The sequence below is a fragment of the Larimichthys crocea genome, chromosome XVII (assembly GCF_000972845.2).
Source record: "Larimichthys crocea isolate SSNF chromosome XVII, L_crocea_2.0, whole genome shotgun sequence".
Classification (NCBI taxonomy): Eukaryota; Metazoa; Chordata; class Actinopteri; family Sciaenidae; genus Larimichthys; species Larimichthys crocea.
The window spans coordinates 2,328,768-2,351,741 of NC_040027.1; the positions used below are offsets into that span (position 1 = coordinate 2,328,768).

The window sequence follows — 22,974 nt, forward strand, 5'->3', positions numbered from 1 at the left end:
TGCAACTGTAGAGTTTTTATTTCAACTTCAACATTTTGCAGATTTACAAGATTTGAGATGTAGGTCAGATGTTAGACACGTATCATCAAGAAAGTACAGCAACAAGGAGCATGCCTGCTGACATCGGTCTAAGTACACCACAGTATTACAACCTGAGAAGTTTTCTGTTGAGTTGGTGGTTGTTTTAATGGCTGCACAATTGTTGTTTATGTCTGGCTAAATACTATGAGGGATAACCATTGATTGGCCTGTTCACCACATCCACTCCCTGCTGCACTTTTTGAGAGTTACAAGTGTATGAGGCCAGGCAGTGTGTTTGTTAAAGTGGTAGTGCCAATTGACCTTCTGCAGCCCTGAGCCAGAACACCAGCAAACACACCCCCTGTCCTCCTTAATTAGGCTACAGTTGGCTTTTAATTAAGCTGTCAGCGGTATTTGTGTTCAAATTCCTCAAGAGATAGAGAGAGAGAGAGAGAGAGAGAGAGAGAGGGGGAACAAACACACTCGGATTTAAACTAAACGTGCTGAAACAAAGATTCCTCCTGGGTTCATCATTTTAGAAGCAGACTAAGACCCATGAAACCATTAGTCCAATCTTGAAGCAGCACGCTTTCTAATCTGGTTACTTGTATCAGCTTGAGGGCATTTTAAAGCATTTGCCCAAGTTGCAGTCCCATCATTCAGAGAACTGATTTTCCTGTTTGGAATAGAAAGATGATCCATAAGCTGAAACTGCTGTCTCAACAGAAATAACAGAAATTACCTCATATTTTGGTCCTGTTGGTGCAGATTCATAGGCTGACTAATAACCCATAACTCCTCTACCCTCAAAGCCTTTACTAAAAAACTAGAGACTTTAGGACTTTACCTTAGACATTTATGTACATTAAAAAATAAGAAGACAGAACTGAACAACTGGCCTTTCCTTTCCCCATTTCTCTGATCTCTGATCTCCCTCCTCATCTCCCACCAGGTTCCCCTCACAGAGGCGGTGGAGCCGGTGGATTTTGAGGAGTACCTCATCACTCACCCTCCCATCGTTGAGTCAGGCCCCCTGAGAGATCTGATTGAGTTCCCCCCAGATGATATTGAGGTTATCTACACACCAAGGGAATGTCGCACAGTGGCACAAGCCGTCCCAGAGGAAGGGTAAGGCTGCTGTGTGGTTCAGATGCTGTATGTGGTAGTAACCTGCGTAGAGTTAAGTACAGATGGAGTTTTTTTAGATTGTAAAGGACCTAAAGGAGCAAGCAGGTGTTAGTGTTAACATGGTGGTACATTTTTTTAAGAGCAGTGTTTGTGTGTTTTTTAAAATTTATAATTTGTAGGCTGGTCCTCCTACGTTTAATTTCCATTTTCCACTTCAATTATCATTAACTTGATGGTAAAACCTTATCAGTTGCCATGGTGCCCTCTCTAAATTGTACGTGACATAGCCACAAGCCTGTGTTAATCCTATCTTTTCAGCTTTGCTTGCTGCATTTTATTAGATACTGCACACAGGAACTTTCATTTTGTGTATGTTTCTATCATTATCGTGTTTTTACATTCTGTTATTTCTTATTATTTTTGGACTTTCAAAGGTTATGGCAACTTTAGGAAAGGGAGAGCATTTTTCTAGAAGTTTGCTGAAGTAGTGCTGATTAATCATGTCACTGCATTATGAGACAAGCGTGTATGTCCCTGTGACGTGTGCTGTAAGACTTCATTATTCCTGTTTGTAATTATTGTAATGGCTGTATCACACGCTTAATGATAAACGATCTGCAGGCTTGTCATTACTTACTCTAGCGCTGGCTCTTTTGTATTTTAGAAGAGGAGGCACAAACACTGTAAGTGTACTTCAGTGTGTGATGTACCAGAAAGATTAAATGAGATCAGTTTAGTAGCTTGCCATCTTTATTGACTTAGACTAATGCATTTGAAGTCTCTCTCTTAAAATAAAACTTGTTTGATTGATTAAGTCTGTCTGGCTGCAGGGACACTGATCCTCATGTCAGAGACTGTGTCAGATCCTACACAGAAGACTGGGCCGTCGTCAACAGAAAGTAAGGCTTCACTTTGTGGAGTTTTTTTTTCTCTTGAAGCTCTTAAAAAATTGTATCTGTAAAATGTAAGTTAATGACAATGTTCTAAATGACTGCTCCCTCAGATACCACAAGCTTGGTACGGGCTTTAACCCGAACACTCTAGACAAGCAGAAGGAACGTCAGAAAGGACTACCCAAACAAGTGTTTGAGGCTGATGAAATGCCAGACCACAGCAGCTACCAGGATGACCAGGTACCAAATCATCCAGTTGTAAAAAAATAAAAATAAAAAAAGAAGATGATTTGTCCTCGTTTCTAGCTTAGAATTTTTATTTTTTATTTTTGTTGTGTCAGGAAGGTAATACTTCTACTTTATGTTTAACATTGATATTGTGGTGCTGTTTCTAATATTATGGCCCTCGGATGTATGCAAATGGTGTGACCAAAATATTAGAAACACTCCTCAATTGAATGCAACCAACTACTCTGCAAACTACAACCTCAGTAACAAACACTGTTTTAATGAAGTGTTAAATTGTATTGTGTACCTAATGAAGTGAAGAGTTTGAGTTGGTGTGTCTGTGTTGTTTGTCCTGTAGGATGATCTAAAGCGGCGGTCGATGTCTATAGATGACACCCCACGTGGCAGCTGGGCCTGCAGCATCTTTGATTTGAAGAACTCCCTCCCTGATGCCCTCCTCCCTCACCTGCTTGACCGTGCCCCCAACGAGGAGATTGACAGGCACAACGAAGAGCAGCGCAAGGCCAACCGCCACCGCGAACTCTTTGCTCTGCACCCCGCCCTTGATGAGGTATTCTCTTCACCTATGTTGAAACATTTTTTTCTTGTCAACAACAAGTTTTGGTAAAATGTTTGTAGTTTACTTAGTCCAAGTAATGAATACATTTGCATGAATTAAGTTTCATCGCAAGCATGGATAGTTACTAATTTTGTCTGTAAATGTTTAGGAGGAGCCCATTGAGCGCCACTGTGTGCCTGAAGTACCTAAAGAACACTTTGGCCAGAGGCTACTCGTCAAGTGCTTGTCCTTGAAGTAAGTGGTAGACAGCGTTTTTTTTTTCCAGAAAAAAAACCTTTTAGCTCTTTTATTTAACTGCTGCTTTCTGCTGACACAATCCTTTTTCTCTCCCCTTGAAGGTTTGAGATCGAAATTGAACCCATATTTGCTAGTTTGGCCTTATACGATGTCAAGGAAAAGAAAAAGGTAAGCTGTTATGCTTTCCACAGTGCCTCCTCAGCCCTGAGTTGTTGGGTCACTTCAGCAAACCATTAAAATTGTTGGGAGGCCAAAATGAATTTGATGAGTGGACTATAAAATTTTATGTTGTGGCCCTGTTATGCTTGTAGGAATGCAGTTAAATCATACACTGGAACTATGTATCTATCTGAAGAAGATCATCCGCTGCTGGTTCATCCACTCCCCTTTAGCTGACAAACACTAGAGGGTAGCAGTTGCCTTGATAAGTAGATGTCTCATATACTATATTTCTCTGCACAGGAGCTCCATTATTTTACAAGTGGGTCATTTTTACTGAAATGTTATCATGTTTGTCAGAAACCATGGGCAAGAAATCAGGTTGCAGTAAAACAGCCATTCAGTCAAGAATTATGATTAAACACTAATGTTTGTCATGTCATGGCCATAGCATTACATTCAACATTTATGTTACGATCATGTTCTAATGACCCGTATGTCTGTCTGGATGTGTCCCACAGATATCAGAGAACTTTTTCTTCGACCTAAACTCTGAGCAGACGAAGGGGATGCTGCGTCCTCACATTCAGACAGCAGCCATCTCCACGCTGGCTCGCTCTGCCATATTCTCCATCACCTACCCATCACAGGATGTCTTCCTTGTCATCAAGGTCAGACAGTTGTCAAGTCGTATTTTTCAAATAGATAAATGAGTAATAATACCATTTTGTATGGTTGTACAAACACCTGTTTTTGGAAAATGGATACAAAAGATACAAAACACGTTCACACTAGTCTTGTTGGGAAAGTTTCTTCAAGCTGCTACAAGTCCAAGGAGAAGAGTCCTCATCCTTGTTGCCTTGTACAAGTGACAGTAACAGATGATTCAGTCCCCATCTGTTTCTGCATTATAGACGTCATGAGATGTTTTTGACACATTTATTTATTCAGTGTTAATTCCGTCATGGCAGCAAAGCATGTTACATGAGCTGTTAAAAACACCTGTAAATATAAATGGACTTGTGGAAACATGCCAGACTAATAACTTAAAGGCTACAAACAACTCATTGGCTTTTATTTGACAGTCAGTCTTCATCCTGTGTGGTCAGTTATATTGGTGTGTGTGAGGGTGGTGACTGAAAGTGTGTGTTTTGTCCACAGCTGGAAAAGGTACTGCAGCAGGGTGATATTGGAGAGTGTGCCGAGCCCTACATGGTCTTCAAAGAGTCAGATGCTGCAAAGGTATGATCACATACAGCAACGCCATCATATCCGTTGCACCATACATAATCATGTTCTGCTGAATGAATGAAGAAGTAATATCATTTAAAAGCTGTTATTTTTATATATATAAATCAACTTAATCACTATATTTGTTGTAGAATAAAGAGAAGCTGGAGAAGCTTCGGAGCCAGTCAGAACAGTTTTGTCAACGTCTTGGCCGCTACCGCATGCCCTTCGCCTGGACGGCCATCCACCTGATGAACATTGTGAACAGTGCTGGCAGTCTTGAGAGAGATACGGAGTTGGAGATGAGCCTCTCAGGTCTGACATTCCCTTTTAATACAACCATTTGTAAAAGCTGTTAAACAATCAGTAAATCATGTTTTATTTCGCTGATTAACTGACTCTCTTGATGCCGGCACTCCCTCACTCTCATTCAATGTCTCTGTCTCTAAACCAATGCTCACTCTCCCCCTCTCAAACTATTGGACACAAACCAGAGAAACTTCTGAGTGTAAATTCTGGTTCCAGACACAGATTTTGAAGCTGGGTACATGAAATAAACAAAATCAGAACATGACAGCTGGATTATCATAGTTTAGTCCGTGAATCTGCCTGGATAGCCTCAGTTTCAGTGACATTTCAGGCTGACCTTGGTGGGTTTGACAAGCCTGAGCATCTGATTGGTGGCCGCAGTGTGCGTTTGATCTGGCTCAACTTCTTTACTGCTTTTTTTTGGCAGACACCCCTGCTGACTGTATTGTCGCAGTCAGTGTGAAAGCAAAAAAAACGTTTTTATGCTTGTACCCACTCACTGCCTCTCAATGTCACATGTAGTTATGAGGGGACAGAGAGTGTGACAGACATCCTTTAGTCATGCATAAGGCTCATGGGCATGGTGATACATACTTTATCTAAAACCAACAAATTTAAACAAAGAGCAAAACTTTCAAAGCGTCCAGCCAAATTGATCTGTAGTTATTTTGAGGTTGACCTTTGGTGTTTGTCTAACCTTTGACCTCACATGGTATCTTTGATGCTGACTGTGGTGGATGCTTTTTTGTGGCCTGGCAGATGAGAGAAATGTTTATAAACTGATAAATGGGACGGTAATGTGGGATTAATCTTGAGCCTGCTGTAGCATCGCCTAAAGGAAAAAGCTTGTCAATGAACAGAATTGAACATTTTAAAATGATGTTGTTTTTTTTTTGCCTGCGTGCAGAGAGAAAAGGCTCATGGTCAGAACGGAGGAACTCAAGCATCATGGGGAGGCGTTCCCTGGAGAGGACTACCAGTGGAGACGAATCATGCAGTCTGACAGGCTTTAGACCTGCAACACTTACCATCACCAACTTTTTCAAACAGGTCACATGCTGTTTGCTACACACTTGTCTATAATATGTATTTTGTGCACTTCCACTGACAAAAAGGCATATGTCCTCTAGCTTCATCGGGATGCTCTTTTAGTTAATATGTTGCACATGTCTGTTTTAGGAGGGTGACAGACTGAGTGATGAAGACTTGTACAAGTTCCTAGCAGATATGAGAAGGCCTTCTTCAGTGCTGAGGAGGCTCAGACCCATCACAGGTACAAACATGGATTGAGCGTGCTTTGATTTCTTGAATTACTTGATTTAGAGAAATGAACCACTTGTGTTTCAAATAAATATATATCTTCCTCTCTTTCCTTACCTCCTTGTACACTCTCTCCCTTACCATTCTGTCTCCTGTGACTGTCACCACAGCCCAGTTGAAGTTGGACATTTCTCCAGCTCCAGAGAACCCACACTATTGCTTGACTCCTGACCTACTGCAGGTTAAACCTTACCCAGACAGCAGGGTACGCCCCACCAGGGAGATCCTGGAGTTCCCTGCCAGGGATGTCTACGTGCCAAACACCACATACAGGTACAGAACAAACATTTGGATTTTTTATCTTTTCAGCAAATTTGTCTGCAGACTATATTCATTTGTCACGATGAAGCCTTCTTTCCAAATGATCAGTCAATAATCAATAATCAGTTGCAAAAATACAAGCTGTTTTTAACTATTTCAATTATAAATGATTGAATTGATTAATTTGTAACACAATTATTTGTAATTACAGTTGTGTCATTCTGGCATAGCTCCTTTGGCTTACATGTGACTCAACATCTGTCCAAATATTTCATTTCAATAGTTCAGACTGCTTTTTTTGGAAAGCATTTAGATTGAAGGACTACAGAGGGATGTCACATTGAGAGTTTTATTGATTCTTGTCAGAAAATATAGATCAATATAGGAAAATTCATGGCTTTGTGAGCCTTTTGTAACATTTTAGTGATCATTTAGTTAAGCCTAAACGCATCTTCAGCCTGTCGAAATCAGTACACATCTGTTCAAGCTTTGCACAGTGACGTCCAGTGCACGTGTAAGTGTCCACATCTGTCAAGGTCAAATGTCCTTTTAATCTTACATCTCTTCTGACGTGGTCTGACTTCCCACTACTATTTGCCTTATTTGTCTTTAGAAAACTCGGTCACTTTCCTATTGCAGATTAACTGGGGTGGAATTGGGGTGAAAGGAAATCACAATGTTACATTTTTAGTTACATTTTATTCTGATTTAAAGTCCTAATGTTTGATATTCTTATGTCTCTATTCATTTATTTATTTTGTAAGTATATGTATGTATATGTATTGACATATTGTTTATCAATATGTATAAATGTTAAATATACTCTGAGTTCATTGAACCTTAACAGTGATACCAGGTTACTAAAGTTTATCAAGCAACAATGTTTTATAAGCAATAAATAAACACAATAACACATTGTTTTATATTTTGAACCACCAATACATATTATAGAAATATGGAAGCATGTAAAGCACATTTATGAGAACATGCTTTTAAATTGTACTTGATCTTACGTTAAAGTCATACCAAGTCAATATCTAACACAAATCTATAGATCAGCACAATATAAAAAATGTACTCATGTTACTCATTTGGTCATGATTTTTATTTTGACTCCATAAATATGATTTGTTAGAGCACATAACTACTTGACAGGTTGAGGTGTTAGTGTGATGCACGTTTATAGTACAGGTCATTTATGTTTTAATAATAGACAAGAGTCAATATGACTCAATAACATAGGAAATACACGGAAATTGTGTTTCTCTAACAGTACCAAGATAAATCAGATAATGGCATGAGGATGGTTTAAATACTTTACAGAGTAGAAAAAAAACATAGAACAAACAAAGGAAAAACATTACCATTGGTGTACTAAGTAACTAAGGATTTTTTTCTCTTTTTTTTTTACTCTCTTATACTCTTTTGTTTTGTAATTCACTGCTAAGGTTGGCCTCACTTTGTGGATTGTAAAACTAGCGGTGTTAAGTGTAAAATACCAGGACATAAATTACAAGCCCTTCATTGAAAAGAAAATACCTCTATGGACACATGGTACAGATGTTTCTCTTGAGCCCTGACTTATAGTTTGCATGCTTTATGTAATAATCTGTTGTTATTTGTGCCAGTAGCTCATCAGAACCATGCAACAGTTTCACATCACAAAGATAAAATACAGTTTAAATAGCTAACATGGAAGCTGTCGTTCATTTAAGCTCATTTAAAACATAGCCAAGCAATAGTTTAGTTTTTTTCTTATGCAGTAGTGTGACATTTTGCCTCCAGCACTGAATTAGGTTACTGATGTGGATCAATATGTCCATTTTGCAAGTGATTGCAGACGTTGCATAATGACAGTTCTACTGTCCCTGTTGGATCAGAAACAATAGGTTAATGACCTGTGTGCCATGGTTGCACCATTGCGACTGATCAGCATATTCTGGCTTGTGACTCTTCTGGCCTGTCTGTCATCTGTTGGTCACCACCAGCCTCTGACAAAATGATGTATGGAAGCAATTGGCCTAATGTTGCAGATAAATTAAATTTGGTGTTGTTGATATAAATAATGCCTGTGTTACTTCATTTCTGTGGAACGAGAAGGCATGACTAACGGGGTTCAGTTGAGGCTTTTAGCAGTAGGGTCTGGTCGTATGGTGATCTTGGTCATCTTGAGGGAATATGAAGGCCCTGTACCAGGCTTCCAGTGAATGACTCTCCTTCTCATTGAGCGTCCTTTTGCCTTCAACCACAAGTACCTTCCATTCAGGTTTGTTTCCCCACAGCCATTGAACCACCAACCACCTGCCAAAGGGTCAGAGACATAAGTTATATACTGGTCTTTACAAGTTGTTTGTTACAAAAATACTTTTTTTGTTTTGTTTTTATGCTACCAAGTGCATTTTGTTTATGGCCGTTGTGAGGATATAGGTCTTCCTTTTGCTGTATCAGCCTGTAAAACTGTTTACCGGTGTAACTGCGAGCGCAGTTGGAGTTTCGATGGTTGTCGTTCTTGCTGTCTTTTGTTGAGAATCTCCTTCCAGTGTTGTTGGCCATGGCATCAGGCAGGTCACCAGAAAAGTGGCTGACATGAAGGGTGTAGTCCATGGAGGGACCCTCCAGTGAGAAACGGTATTCAACCCAATGCTTCTCCTCCTTCCAGTCCTCCAGATCAATACGCATGATGTAAACTCCCTGCTGTGTTAAGCTGTGGATCTTCTTCAAGCCCAACCAGAAGTCCTCTGCAAAACACACCAACGCACCAGGAGTCTTAATTTAACTCATTTCAAACAGGAAAATCCTAGAATTTTCTTTTATAATATTGAGAATTTCTCTCACACAACTTTATTATGTTGTTTTTCTCGTTCCATTTTATTAGGCTTTGTAGATAGTTGTGAGAGAAACTTGTATACTCAGACAATACAGGAAGTCAGTTTGCCGGTTTCTGTCTGATATGTAACAATTACTATTTCCTATGACAAAGCCTGCGGGAAGTACTTGGTAATATAAGTTTGAGTATGCTTTAAGAGGATTATTGACTAATGTGTGTTTACTACGGTTAAGGAAAAAGTCTAAATCAAATTGCATATGGTTTTGGCAAATGATAATAGTACTCACTTTCCAGATCTCCAAAGCCTTTCTCGTACTTGTTCAACGTCTGGTCAAAATCCACTGAACCATCAACCCTGCGTTGGATGACAGTTGAACCCCCATCTATATAATGGGTTAGAAACATATCTCAAATCAAGTTTCTGTTGTGCAAGCCATGCAAATGTTTACACAAGATCAGGAAATCTCTTTATCATAGATAATGTGAATAGGATATCCACCCCACTGTCTGCCCTTTTGGATGATAACCTATTGATTTGTGTTCCTTACCAGATTCCCTGTGTCAGTGCTGCTAAATAAACAGGTTATTGATACTGTCACTCAGAGCTCTGATTGCTGTACTCTCACCCACCTATTCCCAGTTCACAGTATACGTTGAATGGCTCCGATTTGTTTGGCTTGATTACATAGATTCCACTGTTTGCCTCTCCTTTGTTAAACACCTCACTGCAATCCATAGGGAGGTCTGAAACGCAATGAAGAAAATCAAAATGAATATGTCCAAATTTCTCTGTTTGCATTCTCCTTCATATTTCGCACCACTTTTTTAAAATAATTTTACCATTTGTGTCCAGGCCAGTTGAGTTTCCTGTCAGATATTCAAACATATCGGAAGCAGCAGAGTCTGAATCCATTGGCTTATCAACTGTATCTTGAAAGCTGTCATAGCTTATCTGCAAGAGAGTGCAAAATATTATTAATTATGTTGTCAGCCCTAGAAAGCAGACTTTCCCCCCCCATATTCATATTTTCTTCACATGTAAAGCAGAATTTTCTAGACTAAATCTAGTGAAATCATATCAATTTAATTGTATACCTTTTCCTCCAGATTTTTTATCATGATTTTTTGATTGTTGAGCTGATCATGCTGCTCCCCCACAGCTTTCAGCAGATCAGAGATAGTTTTCTCTTGAGCGTCAATCACCTCCTGAAAATGCCATAATGCAAACATTATTTTCCCAGTCATAGTCATGCCAAACAACATAACACAAAAAAATACGCTTTCCTTCTGCCAGTACACATTTGTGCAATTCTAATGGCCATTTGTAGATGGAAATGATAATGCAACAGATTGACATATTGTTTATCAATAATTATTACAGAAATAGATCATTTCATCATGAAGATACATTTTGCCAGATATGCTTATCTTGGGGCTAGTGCTCTTCTTGTGTAATGTCAGCAAGCAAGTGGCATGTTGGTTGATGTTACCCAACTTTGTAGAGTGTATTAAATATATTTCCGTTGTTTATTTGAGGGAAACAGTTTTTATTTGCTCTCTTTTTGATGTGCACATATCCACTAACTAATGCAGTCTTAAAGAAAGAAATTGCTTCAGCATTTATCAATGGCTTACCTTGAGTGTTGTGATTTCACTAAGCTGGTCAACAGGGACAATACTCTGCGACAGTCCCTTCAGCCTTTCTTCGAGGCTTCCCACCTTGCTCTGCAGCTGTGTACGCTCCTGCAGGATGCCGTTGATCTTAGAGTTGATTTCCAGCGACAGGTTCTTGATCTCCTCATTGTTGGCCTTCAAGAAATTCGTGGTCTTCTTCAGCTCCTCCTCTTCCTCCTTGATCTCTGATGTGACCACTGAGAGCTGGTAAAAAGAGCGGTCGAAAATGTTCAACTTTTGGAAAATGTCGTTGATTTGGGTTTTGGTCTTGTGGACAAACTCTCGTAAACTCTGGCCTAGCTGAAGTAGGCCGTTTGCAAGAAGACGAACATCATCCAGCATGGCAAAGCGAGACTTTGCTTCGGTTGGGTTTGGTGCTGTGGCAAAGGCCTGGGAGGGCAGGGTGGGAAACTCTTCTCTACCTGATGATTCCAGAGGGACAGCAGCAGTGGTACTAGCTAGCAGCAGCAATAAGGAAAACAGCTTCATCATGACTTTCTTGTCTAATGAAAGCGTTTCACTGTTCTTACTTTCCTCTACTTTGTGCTCCTCTCAACAGTGTTTTCTCCCCCTCTGCCTATAACCTAGACTTCCTTGCTGTTTAAATGATGTGCGAGCAGCAGGCTGCCCTGTGTTATATACTGCCCTTTCAGTAGAGGAGGGGGGATTAGCTGATCATTAAACCCTACTATGTTTTAGCTCTGTACCCTACCTCCTCCCAAATCCCCCTCGAGCCCTCCCTCTCTCGAACAAACAAATCACAGCAGTGAGCAAATGACATATACGCCCCCCCCCTGCTCTACTACCCATTTACCCCAATCCCCTCTCCATACCACACCCTACCCTGTTCTCCATCTGTGGTGCAGAGCTTTAGCTGATCAGCAGAAAGCCAACAATGGCCATCACAGGTTTTTGATGGATCGTCAGTCTGATCAATCTCAAACCATATAACCCTGCGCACACTTTGCTCTGATTGATAATGCTGTGTGTAATTAATGCTCTTGGGTTTGATTTAGCATCCTGCTGAATCAGCCTAGCACCAGACTCTCTTTCTCGCTCTCCCTCCTTCTTCTCTCTTTGCGGTGGGAGGCGAGTGATCCTGTCATCTGTGCCAGGGTTGAGCTTCTGGCCATGAATGATGTTGGAGAGTTTGGACAGTGTGTACTCATCATCTCGGCTTTATTGCTCAGCCTTGTCATTTTTTTTCAAGTTTGTCATGCCCTGTGTGATATTTTTCAGTGCCACCAGACATGAAATGGGGAATATATAGTTTACTGATTAGCTTGCAGCTTTAAAAGGATCATTCCTGTCCTGTCGTAAAAAACAATATTTATGGCAAATTCTTAGTAAGTTGTTTAAGCAGACTTGCAATGTTGGTGAAATATGTCCACCTTCAGCCAGATAAGAATGAGAAACTAATCAGTGAAATTACTTGGTTTAGTATTTAATTGGAATATAAATATTTATACTTTCGGCACTGTTTCTTGTTCAAACTGGCAGGTATATATTGGAACTGTTTAATGGTATTTTACTATTTATTATTGTTGTATTGTAAAATATATTTTCATTGGCCAGCGGAGCAGGCACTACAAGGATATTTGGCCCATCGCCTCTGGTTATCTTTGCTTTAAAATGGAAACATTTTAGCACTCTGGCTGTTAGAGTGCACCTTAAAATACCACCCAGTCGTCTTAATGAGCTTTCTCTAGTAATTTGCGGTTATGTGGATGGATTACCTAATTTCTCAGAAATGAAGGGCTGCCACCTTTTTATATATGAACAGGGCAGAACGAAAGGGTCCTATGGAAAAAAAAAAAAAAAAAAAAAAAGACCACAGACAGATGTAAATGTGTAAATGTGCAAGGAATTTGCTTGATCAGCATAAAGCTGGTAATGATATTCAGTATCCTTCATGCCAGCTCAGTGGTTAGCAGCTTGGCTTAACAGCAAGAGAGTTAAGGGTGTGAACTTAACATGGTTTGCAGGGGTCTTTCTCTGTTAAGCTGCGATGTTCATGCCAAAGTTCAAATTTGCAGATGAATTTTCATTTGACAAAGTACAAACAATCTCATCAGACAGTAGTAATAATGGGATGTCCATTATCCACTGCTATGTATGTTTTAATTTTAATTGCCATACTAATATATCTGTAGCTATACTGATGATTATCATGCGTACTATCAGTCCTGATTTTGTAGCAATTGTATTTCTGGGCACTGATAACCTCTTGCGTTGACCTCTGGTTGAGAGGACTGCTCTGATAACGGGCTGTGTGTCAGTCCTTTGTTCCATGGTTGGATGGTGTGGATACCTTCTCACCACCGCCCCATCCTTTGTTTATCGCAAGGTTACAGAAAAGTCACGTTCACACACTATCGGAGCACCTAACTGGCTGTGTGTGTCATTATTTTGTGAGATGAGGCCTTTTTGAGAGTGAAAGAACTTGTTCATACTTAGTTTCACTTAAACTGTCAAGAAACATGTTACGGCTGTATTGACCAAGGAAGGGTTAACTTGAACTGAATTTAGGGATAGATTTTAGATTTTGATTTAGAGGAATATGTGAACTGAAGATGAGAAGAAGGGTTGCCTAAAAAAGTGACTTTGTCCCCTTATGTAGCCTCTGGGCTCAGAATTGGGAAGTAGGTAGCTGTCTTCTGAAAGTTTGGAGAATGCTGGGAGACCTGTAGAGTATGCATTCACAGTAATCATGTGTACTGATTAACCTTCTGAAGTTAATGTGAAGTACTGACTAATCAGTGATATGGCATTTTGTGCTTGTATGGGTATCCCACATCTGCCACAATAAAGTTATCTTGGTGTCTGTTTTCTATTCAAAACCCACTTTAAAGCTTCCATTATAAATGCTGGGACATGCTAGTTGGGGGGTAAAGAAGAAGGGAATGAGTAAAATATCTAATCATCAGACCAGAAAGATTCCCACGCTTCCTTGTTAGTTGTGGTTCCAGCTGTGGTCTCTGTGGGGCCATCCCCCACAGACTTGACTACGTCATTGCGGTTTGTCAGCTGATCTCGGGTTAATTTGCACTTCCTACTGTGCCCCCCTCCCTCCCTTCCCTATCTCTTATTTCTTAAGTAACTGAATTTATGATGTACCTTTTCTTCTCTGTGTGTCCGTCTCCATGTTTGTCTTTTAGGAATCTGCTATATGTGAACCCTCAGAGTCTTAACTTTGCTAACCGCCAAGGGTCTGCCCGCAACATCACAGTCAAAGTGCAATTTATGAACGGAGAGGACCCCAACAATGCAATGCCGGTATGCAATGATGAGATGTTATCAGAAAAAACACAGCCATCTTAGTTCTAACTAAGTGTGGTTGTATGGCAAAGCTGTGCAATGTGACAGCATTATATTATTCTACAGCTGTGTGCATGCTACCAAATATGCGCTGCGTAAATACAGTACACAACATGGCTTCATGACCATCGAAAACAACCATTTTTTGTATCCCCAGGTGATATTTGGGAAGTCCAGCTGTGCAGATTTCGCTAAAGAAGCCTATACAGCTGTCGTGTACCATAACAGGTAAGTTCTTTGTCTTTGAGTGTCTTTTGGTTGGACAAGTGTCTATAGAGCGCTGAAGGGAAAGAAAATGGTGTGCCTGGTGTGACAGGACAAACAACGTAATAGCCACCTTAAACATCAGTATTGAATCAAAAGAGGTTTGCGCTCTCCGAGTGCCCTTCTAGTTTAAGAATAGTTTGAGTTAACCTTCTAGATATTGTCAAGTTGTGTCCTTGGCACAAGTTTGTTCCATCTCTACACAAGAGCTGAGGGGTCGCTCATATTTTATCACCACTTTAGGTGTTTTTTACGACATCCAGTGGTTTGTCATTTGTCACCCAAGGGTCACACCTTGAAGGCGAAAATTAATCAACCTGTGAATAATGTAGCACTGTGACTAGGACAATCATGCATCAGGACTTGATCCAGCCCTTAGAAGTGCTTATAGGTAATGGTCAATTACAGTCTGCATTTCACTCAGAAATGGTACAATATTTCACTTGTCAAACCTTGTGAAGGAACATATGAAGGAAAACAACTCTATTATAACAAAATGTTATCTGCAGTAAACAGTATTCTGCTTTTGTACTCTTAACCAATAACCCATTAACTTTTCCACTTTCATGAAAGTTGCTCTTAGTGTTGTTCCGCCTTGGTTTTTCTTTTCCTAGGTCCAAAACCCAAATGTTTGTTCCCATGAGAAATGGGGGACCTTTTGTGACCCTTTTTTAAGCAGTTTTGGTTTATTTCCAAGCTTGAGGCGATCATAGTGGGTTTGTTGATTGGCTTGCTGTAGTTGTGGGTGTGTTGTTTGTTTCTGGGCATTGGCCTACAGACCGAATATCCTCCTGTGGGACTATAAAGTGAAGTGAATTATGATGTGTTCTTTCTTTTTAGATCACTTGATTTCCACTATAAACCCCTGCTCTGTCTTGAGACAAAGATCGCCATGTTATAAATATACTTTGTCTGCAACGCAATATATGGAGATTTTAATTAAGTTGCATATTTGTACATGCACAGATGAAAATGTACTGATATGTAGGTCTGTAGCTAGTATGTATAATTCTACCTAGAATCCTAAAGAGGCAATTAGCAAGCCACTCTCAATGGTTTCCAGGATGAGTCTCATACAAGCCTAGTGGGAGGACCTGATAGGTATTTATGACTTATTCCCCATTGAGCACAGAGCAGGCAATCAGAACAAAAGCAGTGGCACCATTATAGCCTTGATTGTAAAAAAAAAGAAAAAAAAAAAAGACATATAATAGACAACAATTTAACTGTTACCCATTAGCTTTGTCTAAAGTGAAACATATTCATAGTCCCATAGCCATCAGGCCATGTGAGATCCATAGTCAATGTGGACATAATTAGAACTGTAAGTTTAAGTGGAATGCCCTTGAGATGACCGCCTGAACCACATTATTTAATATATGTCTGCATAGTTTGGAAACTAATCTATTTTGGCTGTCTCTCTCTCCTAATCGATCAATTCATCCATCAATATAAAGCAGCTTGTTGTCGAATAGTTTTACATTATTGTTACTACTTGCTGTGAACAGATCCCCTGACTTCCACGATGAGGTCAAGATCAAGCTGCCTGCCTCCCTGTCCGACCACCACCACATTCTCTTCACATTTTACCACGTTAGCTGTCAGCAGAAGCAGAACACACCACTGGAGACCCCTGTGGGATACACGGTAGGTAACAGTCACAAGCTACAATAACCACACAGGATGTTGCTGTGGTTGTAGGTAACAGTAGTAGTGAACATTTGAAGCCTTAAGGAGACCATACTTCATTTAGAATGTGTGCCAAATGAAAAATCTTTTTTTTTTTTGTTCTATGTCTCCTCTTTTGATCTAATTTTCTCCCCTTCTCCCTCTAGTGGATCCCCATGCTGCAGAATGGACGTCTGCGAACAGGACACTTCTGTCTGCCTGTGTCTCTGGAAAAACCACCACAATCCTACTCTGTTCTCTCACCAGACGTAAGGCACAGATATTTTTAAAGAATACAAATGTTTATGAATAAGTACGAATTAGTTAATTCAAATATATGAATTTGGTAAACAGTAAAGAGTGCTGAGTGCAGTGTGCTGCAGACAACTTAGGTTGACAGTTGGGCTTTGTTTTTGAGGAATATATTTTGCTGCAGCATGTTGTCAGGCAGTCCAGGAGAACCTTTTGTAATAAAAAAAGGTTGAGATGGTATAAAAAGGCTTTGGAACAGTCTTAAAACTTTCCACACACACTGGCTTTTCGTTTATCTTCACTGCTTCTTAAATGTTCATTTTGCCAATGTAGCACAGAATGACTTTGGTATTATTGTACACCAGGTTCCTCTCCCAGGGATGAAGTGGGTGGACAACCATCGAGGAGTATTCAATGTGGAAGTGGTGACTGTTTCAACCATTCACACACAGGTAACAGTACTGTATACAGTAGTCTAACAGTGTTTGGGGGTGGTTAGCGATTGTTATCATCAGCTCTCATCCTCCTGATTCATCTTCCCTGATAGGTTAGTCCCATGTCAGTATATGTTTGAGCAGAGGGTGCTGCTCATGCTCCCAGAAAATGAAAACCGTATATTATCAAAATGACCTGCTTTTTAGGGAAGAACAGTGTTATTACTATTTTATTATCAATTGCCACCTAATCATTTTCGTAAACATTGCGCACAGGATCTTGTTTAAAACTTCAGTTACAGTAAAGAGAAACAAACACACAGTGTTTTCACATTTAGACAGTAATTCCTCCCTAGTACCAGTTCATTAGCGGGGTGAAGCTCGCCTCGCCAGTAATTTACTGGAGTCTACTCCATCTCTGTGTCGGCTGGGGTGTAAAGGGCTTGACTGTGGTCCCTAGGAGCCTAACTGAGACTAATGTGCTCATAAATCACTGCTCCTAGCGCAGATTAGACTTGCTGGATTCTACGGCGTTCTTGTAGTAAAGTTCGTTTTGTGGTTTCCACTTGGTGAGCCAACTTACAGACGAGAAGATCCAAGCTTACTTTTGTTTGTCGGGTCCTCTCCCCCTTTCTCTCCCTTTAACACTCATGTTTTTCTCTTCTCTCTATCCATCATCATCATCTCTCTCTTATCTTCTATTCCTTTACCATCCATGTGCTTTTCTGTCCCCTTTTGTGCAACGTCTTGCATTTGTTTCGCCAATAAACTTTCTCTCTCTCATTTGCTATGCACCCCCACCACTCTACCTATCCAGGACCAGTACCTGGATAAGTTCTTTGCCTTGGTACACGCTCTGGACGAACACATGTTTCCAGTCAGGATAGGAGACATGCGCATCATGGAGAATAACCTCGAGGCCGAGCTCAAGACGAGCATCGCAGCGCTCAACTCTTCGCAGCTGGAGCCGGTGGTTCGATTCCTTCACCTTCTACTCGACAAGTTGGTGCTGCTTGTAGTGCGGCCGCCAGTCATTGCTGGGCAGATAGGTATGATTACATTTAACTTAAAAAAACAACAGAGATCAGACATTGATTTTAGCTTGAAGATAATTCAATTTAAAATCAATTCAGTACAATTTAGTACAGTTGGGTATCAACTGTACTATTTTTTTGTTTTTGTTTACAGAGATGATGAACGTCATTTAAGGTTTAAGATTTTCCTAAATTTGGTCATGTCATGGTAACAGAGTTATTTGATAAAAACTTGCTCACTCTGTGAAACTCTGCAACCACATTTATATGGATACAAAATGAATTTGGGGTGTGTCTAAAATTATGATGATGACATGCAAAATTCATAGTTTAAAATCGTAGTCTAAAAAAAACTTGTCCTGATGTGACATATAAATAACCATTTACAGTCTGTAAGACAGCCATCTGAGTTGGCACAACTCTGAAAGTATTTGTATAAACACTATTTTCTATCTGGGAGACATAGGAGTGTAAATATTTATGCGCTGAAATGTCTTGTGGAGCCCACGGGTTCACTTTTGTCCACCAGATGTTTCTAGCAAAAAACAAAAATGTGACAGTTAAAAGAAAATATATAAGTAGCTGTTCATGTTGTTTCATTTTTTGTGGTGCAGTGCTTTTTAAATATGTAGGTTCCTTAATTGTTAATTATTTTTCATAATCTGAGCACAGGTGGGCAGAGTTACACGCTATGCAGGAAGTCAGCCAGTTAGGTTATGTTTTTAAATACTCTGTCTGTACCTCGTTGTGTGTGTGTGTGTACGTCTTCAGTGAATTTGGGCCAGGCATCGTTCGAGGTTATGGCATCCATAGTGAACCGGCTCCATAAGTACCTAGACACCAGCCAGGACATGCACGGCCGCAACGGCCTGCTATCTTCTTACATCCACTACGTCTTCCGCTTGCCCAGCACCGACCCCAACTCACCCTCCCCAGGTATTTTACTGTCAGTACAGTTTACCACCTGATATTTTCTTTATTCTGTGTCTGTTTTTCAGTTTTCTCCTTTTAAGTTAACTTCATCCAACCCCCAACTCACCTTCACTGGGTGTCTTATTATAAAACCTACCTGCCATAATTTTTCTTCTCCTATTTCTTTTTATCTTTTGCTTTTTTTTCCTCCCACATCTATTTTGTCTTCTGCCTGCCCAACACAGACCCCAACTCATCTGTAACAGGTAGATATGGTCCACTACTGTCCATCCTTATCTGTGTGCAACTGTTCTTCCCTCTAAAATTACAATTACATTTACTCCTTTTGTGTAGTATTCCATTTTGGTAGAGCATTTGATTTCCAGCAAATGTCCTAATAAACCATCCGGTGCCAAGACTCATCTATGAATAAATACATGTATGAACTACTTACCTGTGTACCTCACCACATACAAAATGAAGTCTTTGCATACATTGGCTTTAAATGTGAGTATTGGAAGCAGTTAACATGCAGCCATCATGTCAGTGGACCTACAAAATTGTATTATTTTCTTTTCTCTGTGTGTTGTCCCAGGCCCGGGAGGTTTGGGAGGTTCGGTTCACTATGCCACCATGGCTCGCTCAGCTGTCAGACCAGCCAGCCTCAACCTCAACCGCTCCCGCAGCCTTAGCAACAGTAACCCTGACATCTCTGGTACACCCACCTCTCCTGATGATGAGGTCCGCTCGATCATTGGCAGCAAGGTAAGGTCATTAAATAGTGTCTCTAACTATACTTGATAAAGATATTATTTTATCTCTTATATGTTCTGCTTGAAGAGGTTCTTGAACTCAAAATGTTGCACGTGGTCCTATTGTAGACATAACCAGCAGGCATGGATATTAATAATTTTTAGCCATATTGCAATATTTGGCTTGTCCACATTGCATATGGATGTCAAATATGAAAGTTAAATATTAAGCACTGCTGTAGTCCAGCAGCTCTTATTGATTTGTGATGTACTGTATTTCAGACACACTCAAGCGAGGTGAATCTATAGTTAACCCACATCACGGCAGAGGCCTTCCATGTGCACAGTGACCCAGGGGACTATTTCATCAACATGTAAATGTATAGCATTGCGTAAACACAAGCCTGGACATCTTATCTCTCTAACCGCTGTAACAGCAACCTGATACACACACCCACACACATACATGCATGCATGCACCATGAAACACGTTGTGAAACACGTACAAGACATTTAGTGTAAGGTCACATCAGAAAGCAGATGCTGTCAAGAAGATACAATAGCACATTGTTCCATTGGTCTTTTGAAGACATTAAGAATTGCTTAGTCTTGTCTCTACTGATTTTCTTTATTCTTATTTTATTTTATTTTTATGATGTCATGTATTTTGTCTTGTATAATTTGTGGTTTCCCACTTCAAACATTTTTTTATTTAACCCAAAAGTACCTGACCAGTGAATGAATGCAGCCCCTTGTTTGATGAATGTTCCCTTTGTTGCTAATACTTAACCAAACCTTTCTTCTCTTGTCTCTGAGGTAGGGGAAGTTATTTCTTACACAGAGAGAGAAAGGGAGAGAGAATGTGCTTTGCTCCTCTGTGGTGATGTTTTGGATTTTTAATTTACTGACCGCTAACTTTTTTTTGGTCCTTTGGCATCTTCCAGCAGTCCTGACCTCTGAACCTCTTTAACCTGTCATTATTCCTTCCCTCCTCCTTCCCCCGTGCTGCTCGCTCGTTCCCTTGCTTCCTGCCTGCCTTGTGTCCTTTGACCTTGGCACGACTAGGGCTTAGACCGCTCCAACTCGTGGGTGCACACCATGGGCTGTAAGAGTGCCCCCTGGGGATCCAGCCCTGGGTCCGCTCCAGAAACCATGCAGGTGGTTTTATGAATGCCCCGTCCTCCACTTTGCCTCACTGCAAAAACAACTCACCCTACTCACCTTGAAGGGATACTAGGATATTTGGAGTTTTGGTTTATTTGTGTTCTTTGTCAGAGTCCCTAACACTAGGAACTTTAAATACTTTTTTTTAATACTACATTGTTATTTCCTGTTGTCACTATGTCGTTCAGTTACAGACATAAAGCTACCTACAGAGGTTTTAAGTCATGCTACTATGATTGCTAACCACCAAGTTTCTTCAACTAGAGATTTCTAAATCATATTCAGTGTGATTAGTGTAACACAAAGGCATAAAAGACCAAAACTTCAGAATATCACAGTATTCTGGTAAACTTTAAATCACAACCCTCCCATGATCCCATACATGGGAGTCACAGCCGCCTCCATGACCCTCTATCTCTCATGCTACAGTCTCCAGTATCACCCCTTATTCACTTATCACATCTAACACCTCCCTTTTTCTCAGTACTGGCATGAAAAGTCACATAGTCTAAATCCAACTATTTCACTACCAGTTTACCAGAGTTGTTCATGGCAACAATTTCTTCAACATTGTTGGCCTTCTGCTCTTTCTGTCAAACTTGCCTGCAGTTAAGGCTAAACCCAAAACCAAGACTTACTGTGATCTTTTTGTCTATATATATATCACAGAGGGTTGTTTGAGTGGTAGAGAAAAAGAGTAGTGTTAGACATCATCTCGAGTCGTTTTTCTTTTGCATTCATTTTGTTTCATCTGTTATTTCATTCTCTGTTCCTAACACAGTTCTTCACTCTCTCTGCTTTAACCTAATAGTCTCCACTCTCAGCTAGTATCCCTGCATGATTATCTGCATTACCCTGCATAGCATTCACTTTGTCACTGGAGCATGGTGTGTGTGTGTGTGTGTGTGTGTGTGTGTGTGTGTGTGTATGTGTATGTGTATGTGTATGTGTATGTGTATGTGTATGTGTATGTGTGTGTGTGTACGTGTGTGTGTGTGTGTGTGTGTACGTGTGTGTACGTGTGTGTACGTCCACATGTGTGACGTCTTTGTCGGCTTAACTTTCCATCTTCACATGATGTTATGTCCTCTGTCATTTTCAGTTGTCATGGCATAAGCCTGTGTTTGTCACTAATTTACACATTCGATATTATGAACGTCAGGGATAAAATTAATTCTGCATATTGTAATCTTAGAATCACGGCTAGATTGAACATAGAACATTAACAGAGCATGTATATTATTAACATTTAACCTGGGATGGAACGTTGTTACTCCACTTATAAATAATAATAACTTAATTACTGTAGGATGGTATCTCCGTATGTCATTTTACATCTCTGTAATGAGTATTGTATTCACCTGGAGGGAGGCAGAATGGTGCACCACTAAGCAATGTTGTGACATCAAGGAAAAGACAACCAATACAATGTCTTCATTTGATGTCACGGCTCTTTCTTTTTGCAGCCATTTTGCATCCCTCCATTTAAGGCTATCAATGTATCTGACTGTTTTAGATTATGGTTACAACACTTCAGTGTTGTGGCCCTGTCCTTTGTCTAATTGTTATGTGTATTCATGTGTGAAGAGAGATCACAAGTGTGTAGTTTGCGTGTGTGTCTCTGTGTGTGTGTATTTGTGTGGGCGTGTGTGACACATTTTCCCTGTGTGCTGAGGAAAAAGGTGCAAGCCCACGGTCTTGTTGCTCCTCCACTAACCTTGTTGTCACCGTTCCATTCATCCCACCCATAGGCCATGGAGCGCTGTGGCAATCGCATGTCTTCGCACACTGAGAGCGCCAGTTTCTTGCAAACTTTAACAGGACGGTTGCCCACAAAAAAGGTAGAGCCACTTGCACTGGGGGAGGAGCCAACCCCGCCCACCTCTGTACTCGCCTCCTCACCTGTCTTGTCTGTGGATGTGTGCCTCTGGATTGGTCGATGTCGTATTTTGGTGGTTGTGGAGTCTTGTTGAATGCTGAATGTCACTGATCTGCCTCTTGTTCTGAATGTGTCGAGGAGTTTTTTTAATGTTACATGAATGTTGTTTGTAGTCTGGCTAACAGTCTGCCTGAGTCTGGGAAGTCTCCTTTCAGTGTGCACTTTGCACTCAGGAATCGAGCACATGTGTGTTACATTTAAGAAAGTACAAGAGCTGCACAACTTTGAATCATTTTACTATGACCCTACAAGAGATATTGTACCAGAAATACAAACATGGTAAGTCAGCTGTAAAGTTGACTAATATTAAAGTTAATTTCCCTGAAAAGTCTTAACACAACTTCTACTTACCAGCTTTTTTCTCAGGAAC

General features: G+C 40.3%; 2 protein-coding genes across 14 annotated transcripts in view; one reads left to right on the forward strand and one right to left on the reverse strand.

The window, feature by feature from the left end:
* dock7 (dedicator of cytokinesis 7) overlaps positions 1-22,974 on the forward strand; it is a 42,657-nt gene that overhangs the window by 3,649 nt on the left and 16,034 nt on the right. For 4 of the 13 annotated variants that reach the window (XM_027290034.1, XM_019265253.2, XM_019265255.2 and 1 more), the window contains exons 3-25: positions 974-1,149; positions 1,980-2,048; positions 2,153-2,282; positions 2,629-2,841; positions 2,999-3,084; positions 3,189-3,255; positions 3,768-3,917; positions 4,408-4,488; positions 4,629-4,791; positions 5,693-5,835; positions 5,965-6,058; positions 6,216-6,378; positions 14,026-14,143; positions 14,343-14,413; positions 15,958-16,096; positions 16,285-16,386; positions 16,735-16,821; positions 17,621-17,852; positions 18,609-18,773; positions 18,995-19,015; positions 19,345-19,514; positions 20,567-20,659; positions 22,417-22,506. In XM_027290034.1, coding sequence (XP_027145835.1) covers positions 974-1,149; positions 1,980-2,048; positions 2,153-2,282; positions 2,629-2,841; positions 2,999-3,084; positions 3,189-3,255; positions 3,768-3,917; positions 4,408-4,488; positions 4,629-4,791; positions 5,693-5,835; positions 5,965-6,058; positions 6,216-6,378; positions 14,026-14,143; positions 14,343-14,413; positions 15,958-16,096; positions 16,285-16,386; positions 16,735-16,821; positions 17,621-17,852; positions 18,609-18,773; positions 18,995-19,015; positions 19,345-19,514; positions 20,567-20,659; positions 22,417-22,506 — 2,823 coding nt within the window. The remainder of the gene's footprint in view (positions 1-973; positions 1,150-1,979; positions 2,049-2,152; positions 2,283-2,628; positions 2,842-2,998; positions 3,085-3,188; positions 3,256-3,767; positions 3,918-4,407; positions 4,489-4,628; positions 4,792-5,692; positions 5,836-5,964; positions 6,059-6,215; positions 6,379-14,025; positions 14,144-14,342; positions 14,414-15,957; positions 16,097-16,284; positions 16,387-16,734; positions 16,822-17,620; positions 17,853-18,608; positions 18,774-18,994; positions 19,016-19,344; positions 19,515-20,566; positions 20,660-22,416; positions 22,507-22,974) is intronic. The other 9 variants (XM_027290033.1, XM_019265258.2, XM_019265259.2 and 6 more) reach the window with 4 other exon arrangements.
* angptl3 (angiopoietin-like 3) lies at positions 7,766-11,713 on the reverse strand. The gene is made up of 7 exons (XM_010730936.3): positions 10,829-11,713; positions 10,289-10,399; positions 10,034-10,145; positions 9,824-9,937; positions 9,481-9,576; positions 8,832-9,104; positions 7,766-8,667 (listed from the first exon to the last, which is right to left on the reverse strand). Exons 1-7 carry the CDS (start codon positions 11,357-11,359, stop codon positions 8,483-8,485), a joined length of 1,422 nt encoding a protein of 473 aa, XP_010729238.2. The 5' UTR covers positions 11,360-11,713; the 3' UTR covers positions 7,766-8,482.

Coding starts and splice junctions, on each gene's coding strand:
- angptl3 (XM_010730936.3), bottom strand. CDS start 11,359: ATGATGAAGCTGTTTTCCTTATTGCTGCTGCTAGCTAGTACCACTGCT. Junction 10,400..10,828: donor GTGAAATCACAACACTCAAG/GTAAGCCATTGA, acceptor TGGCATTTTCAG/GAGGTGATTGACGCTCAAGA. Junction 10,146..10,288: donor TAAAAAATCTGGAGGAAAAG/GTATACAATTAA, acceptor ACTCTCTTGCAG/ATAAGCTATGACAGCTTTCA.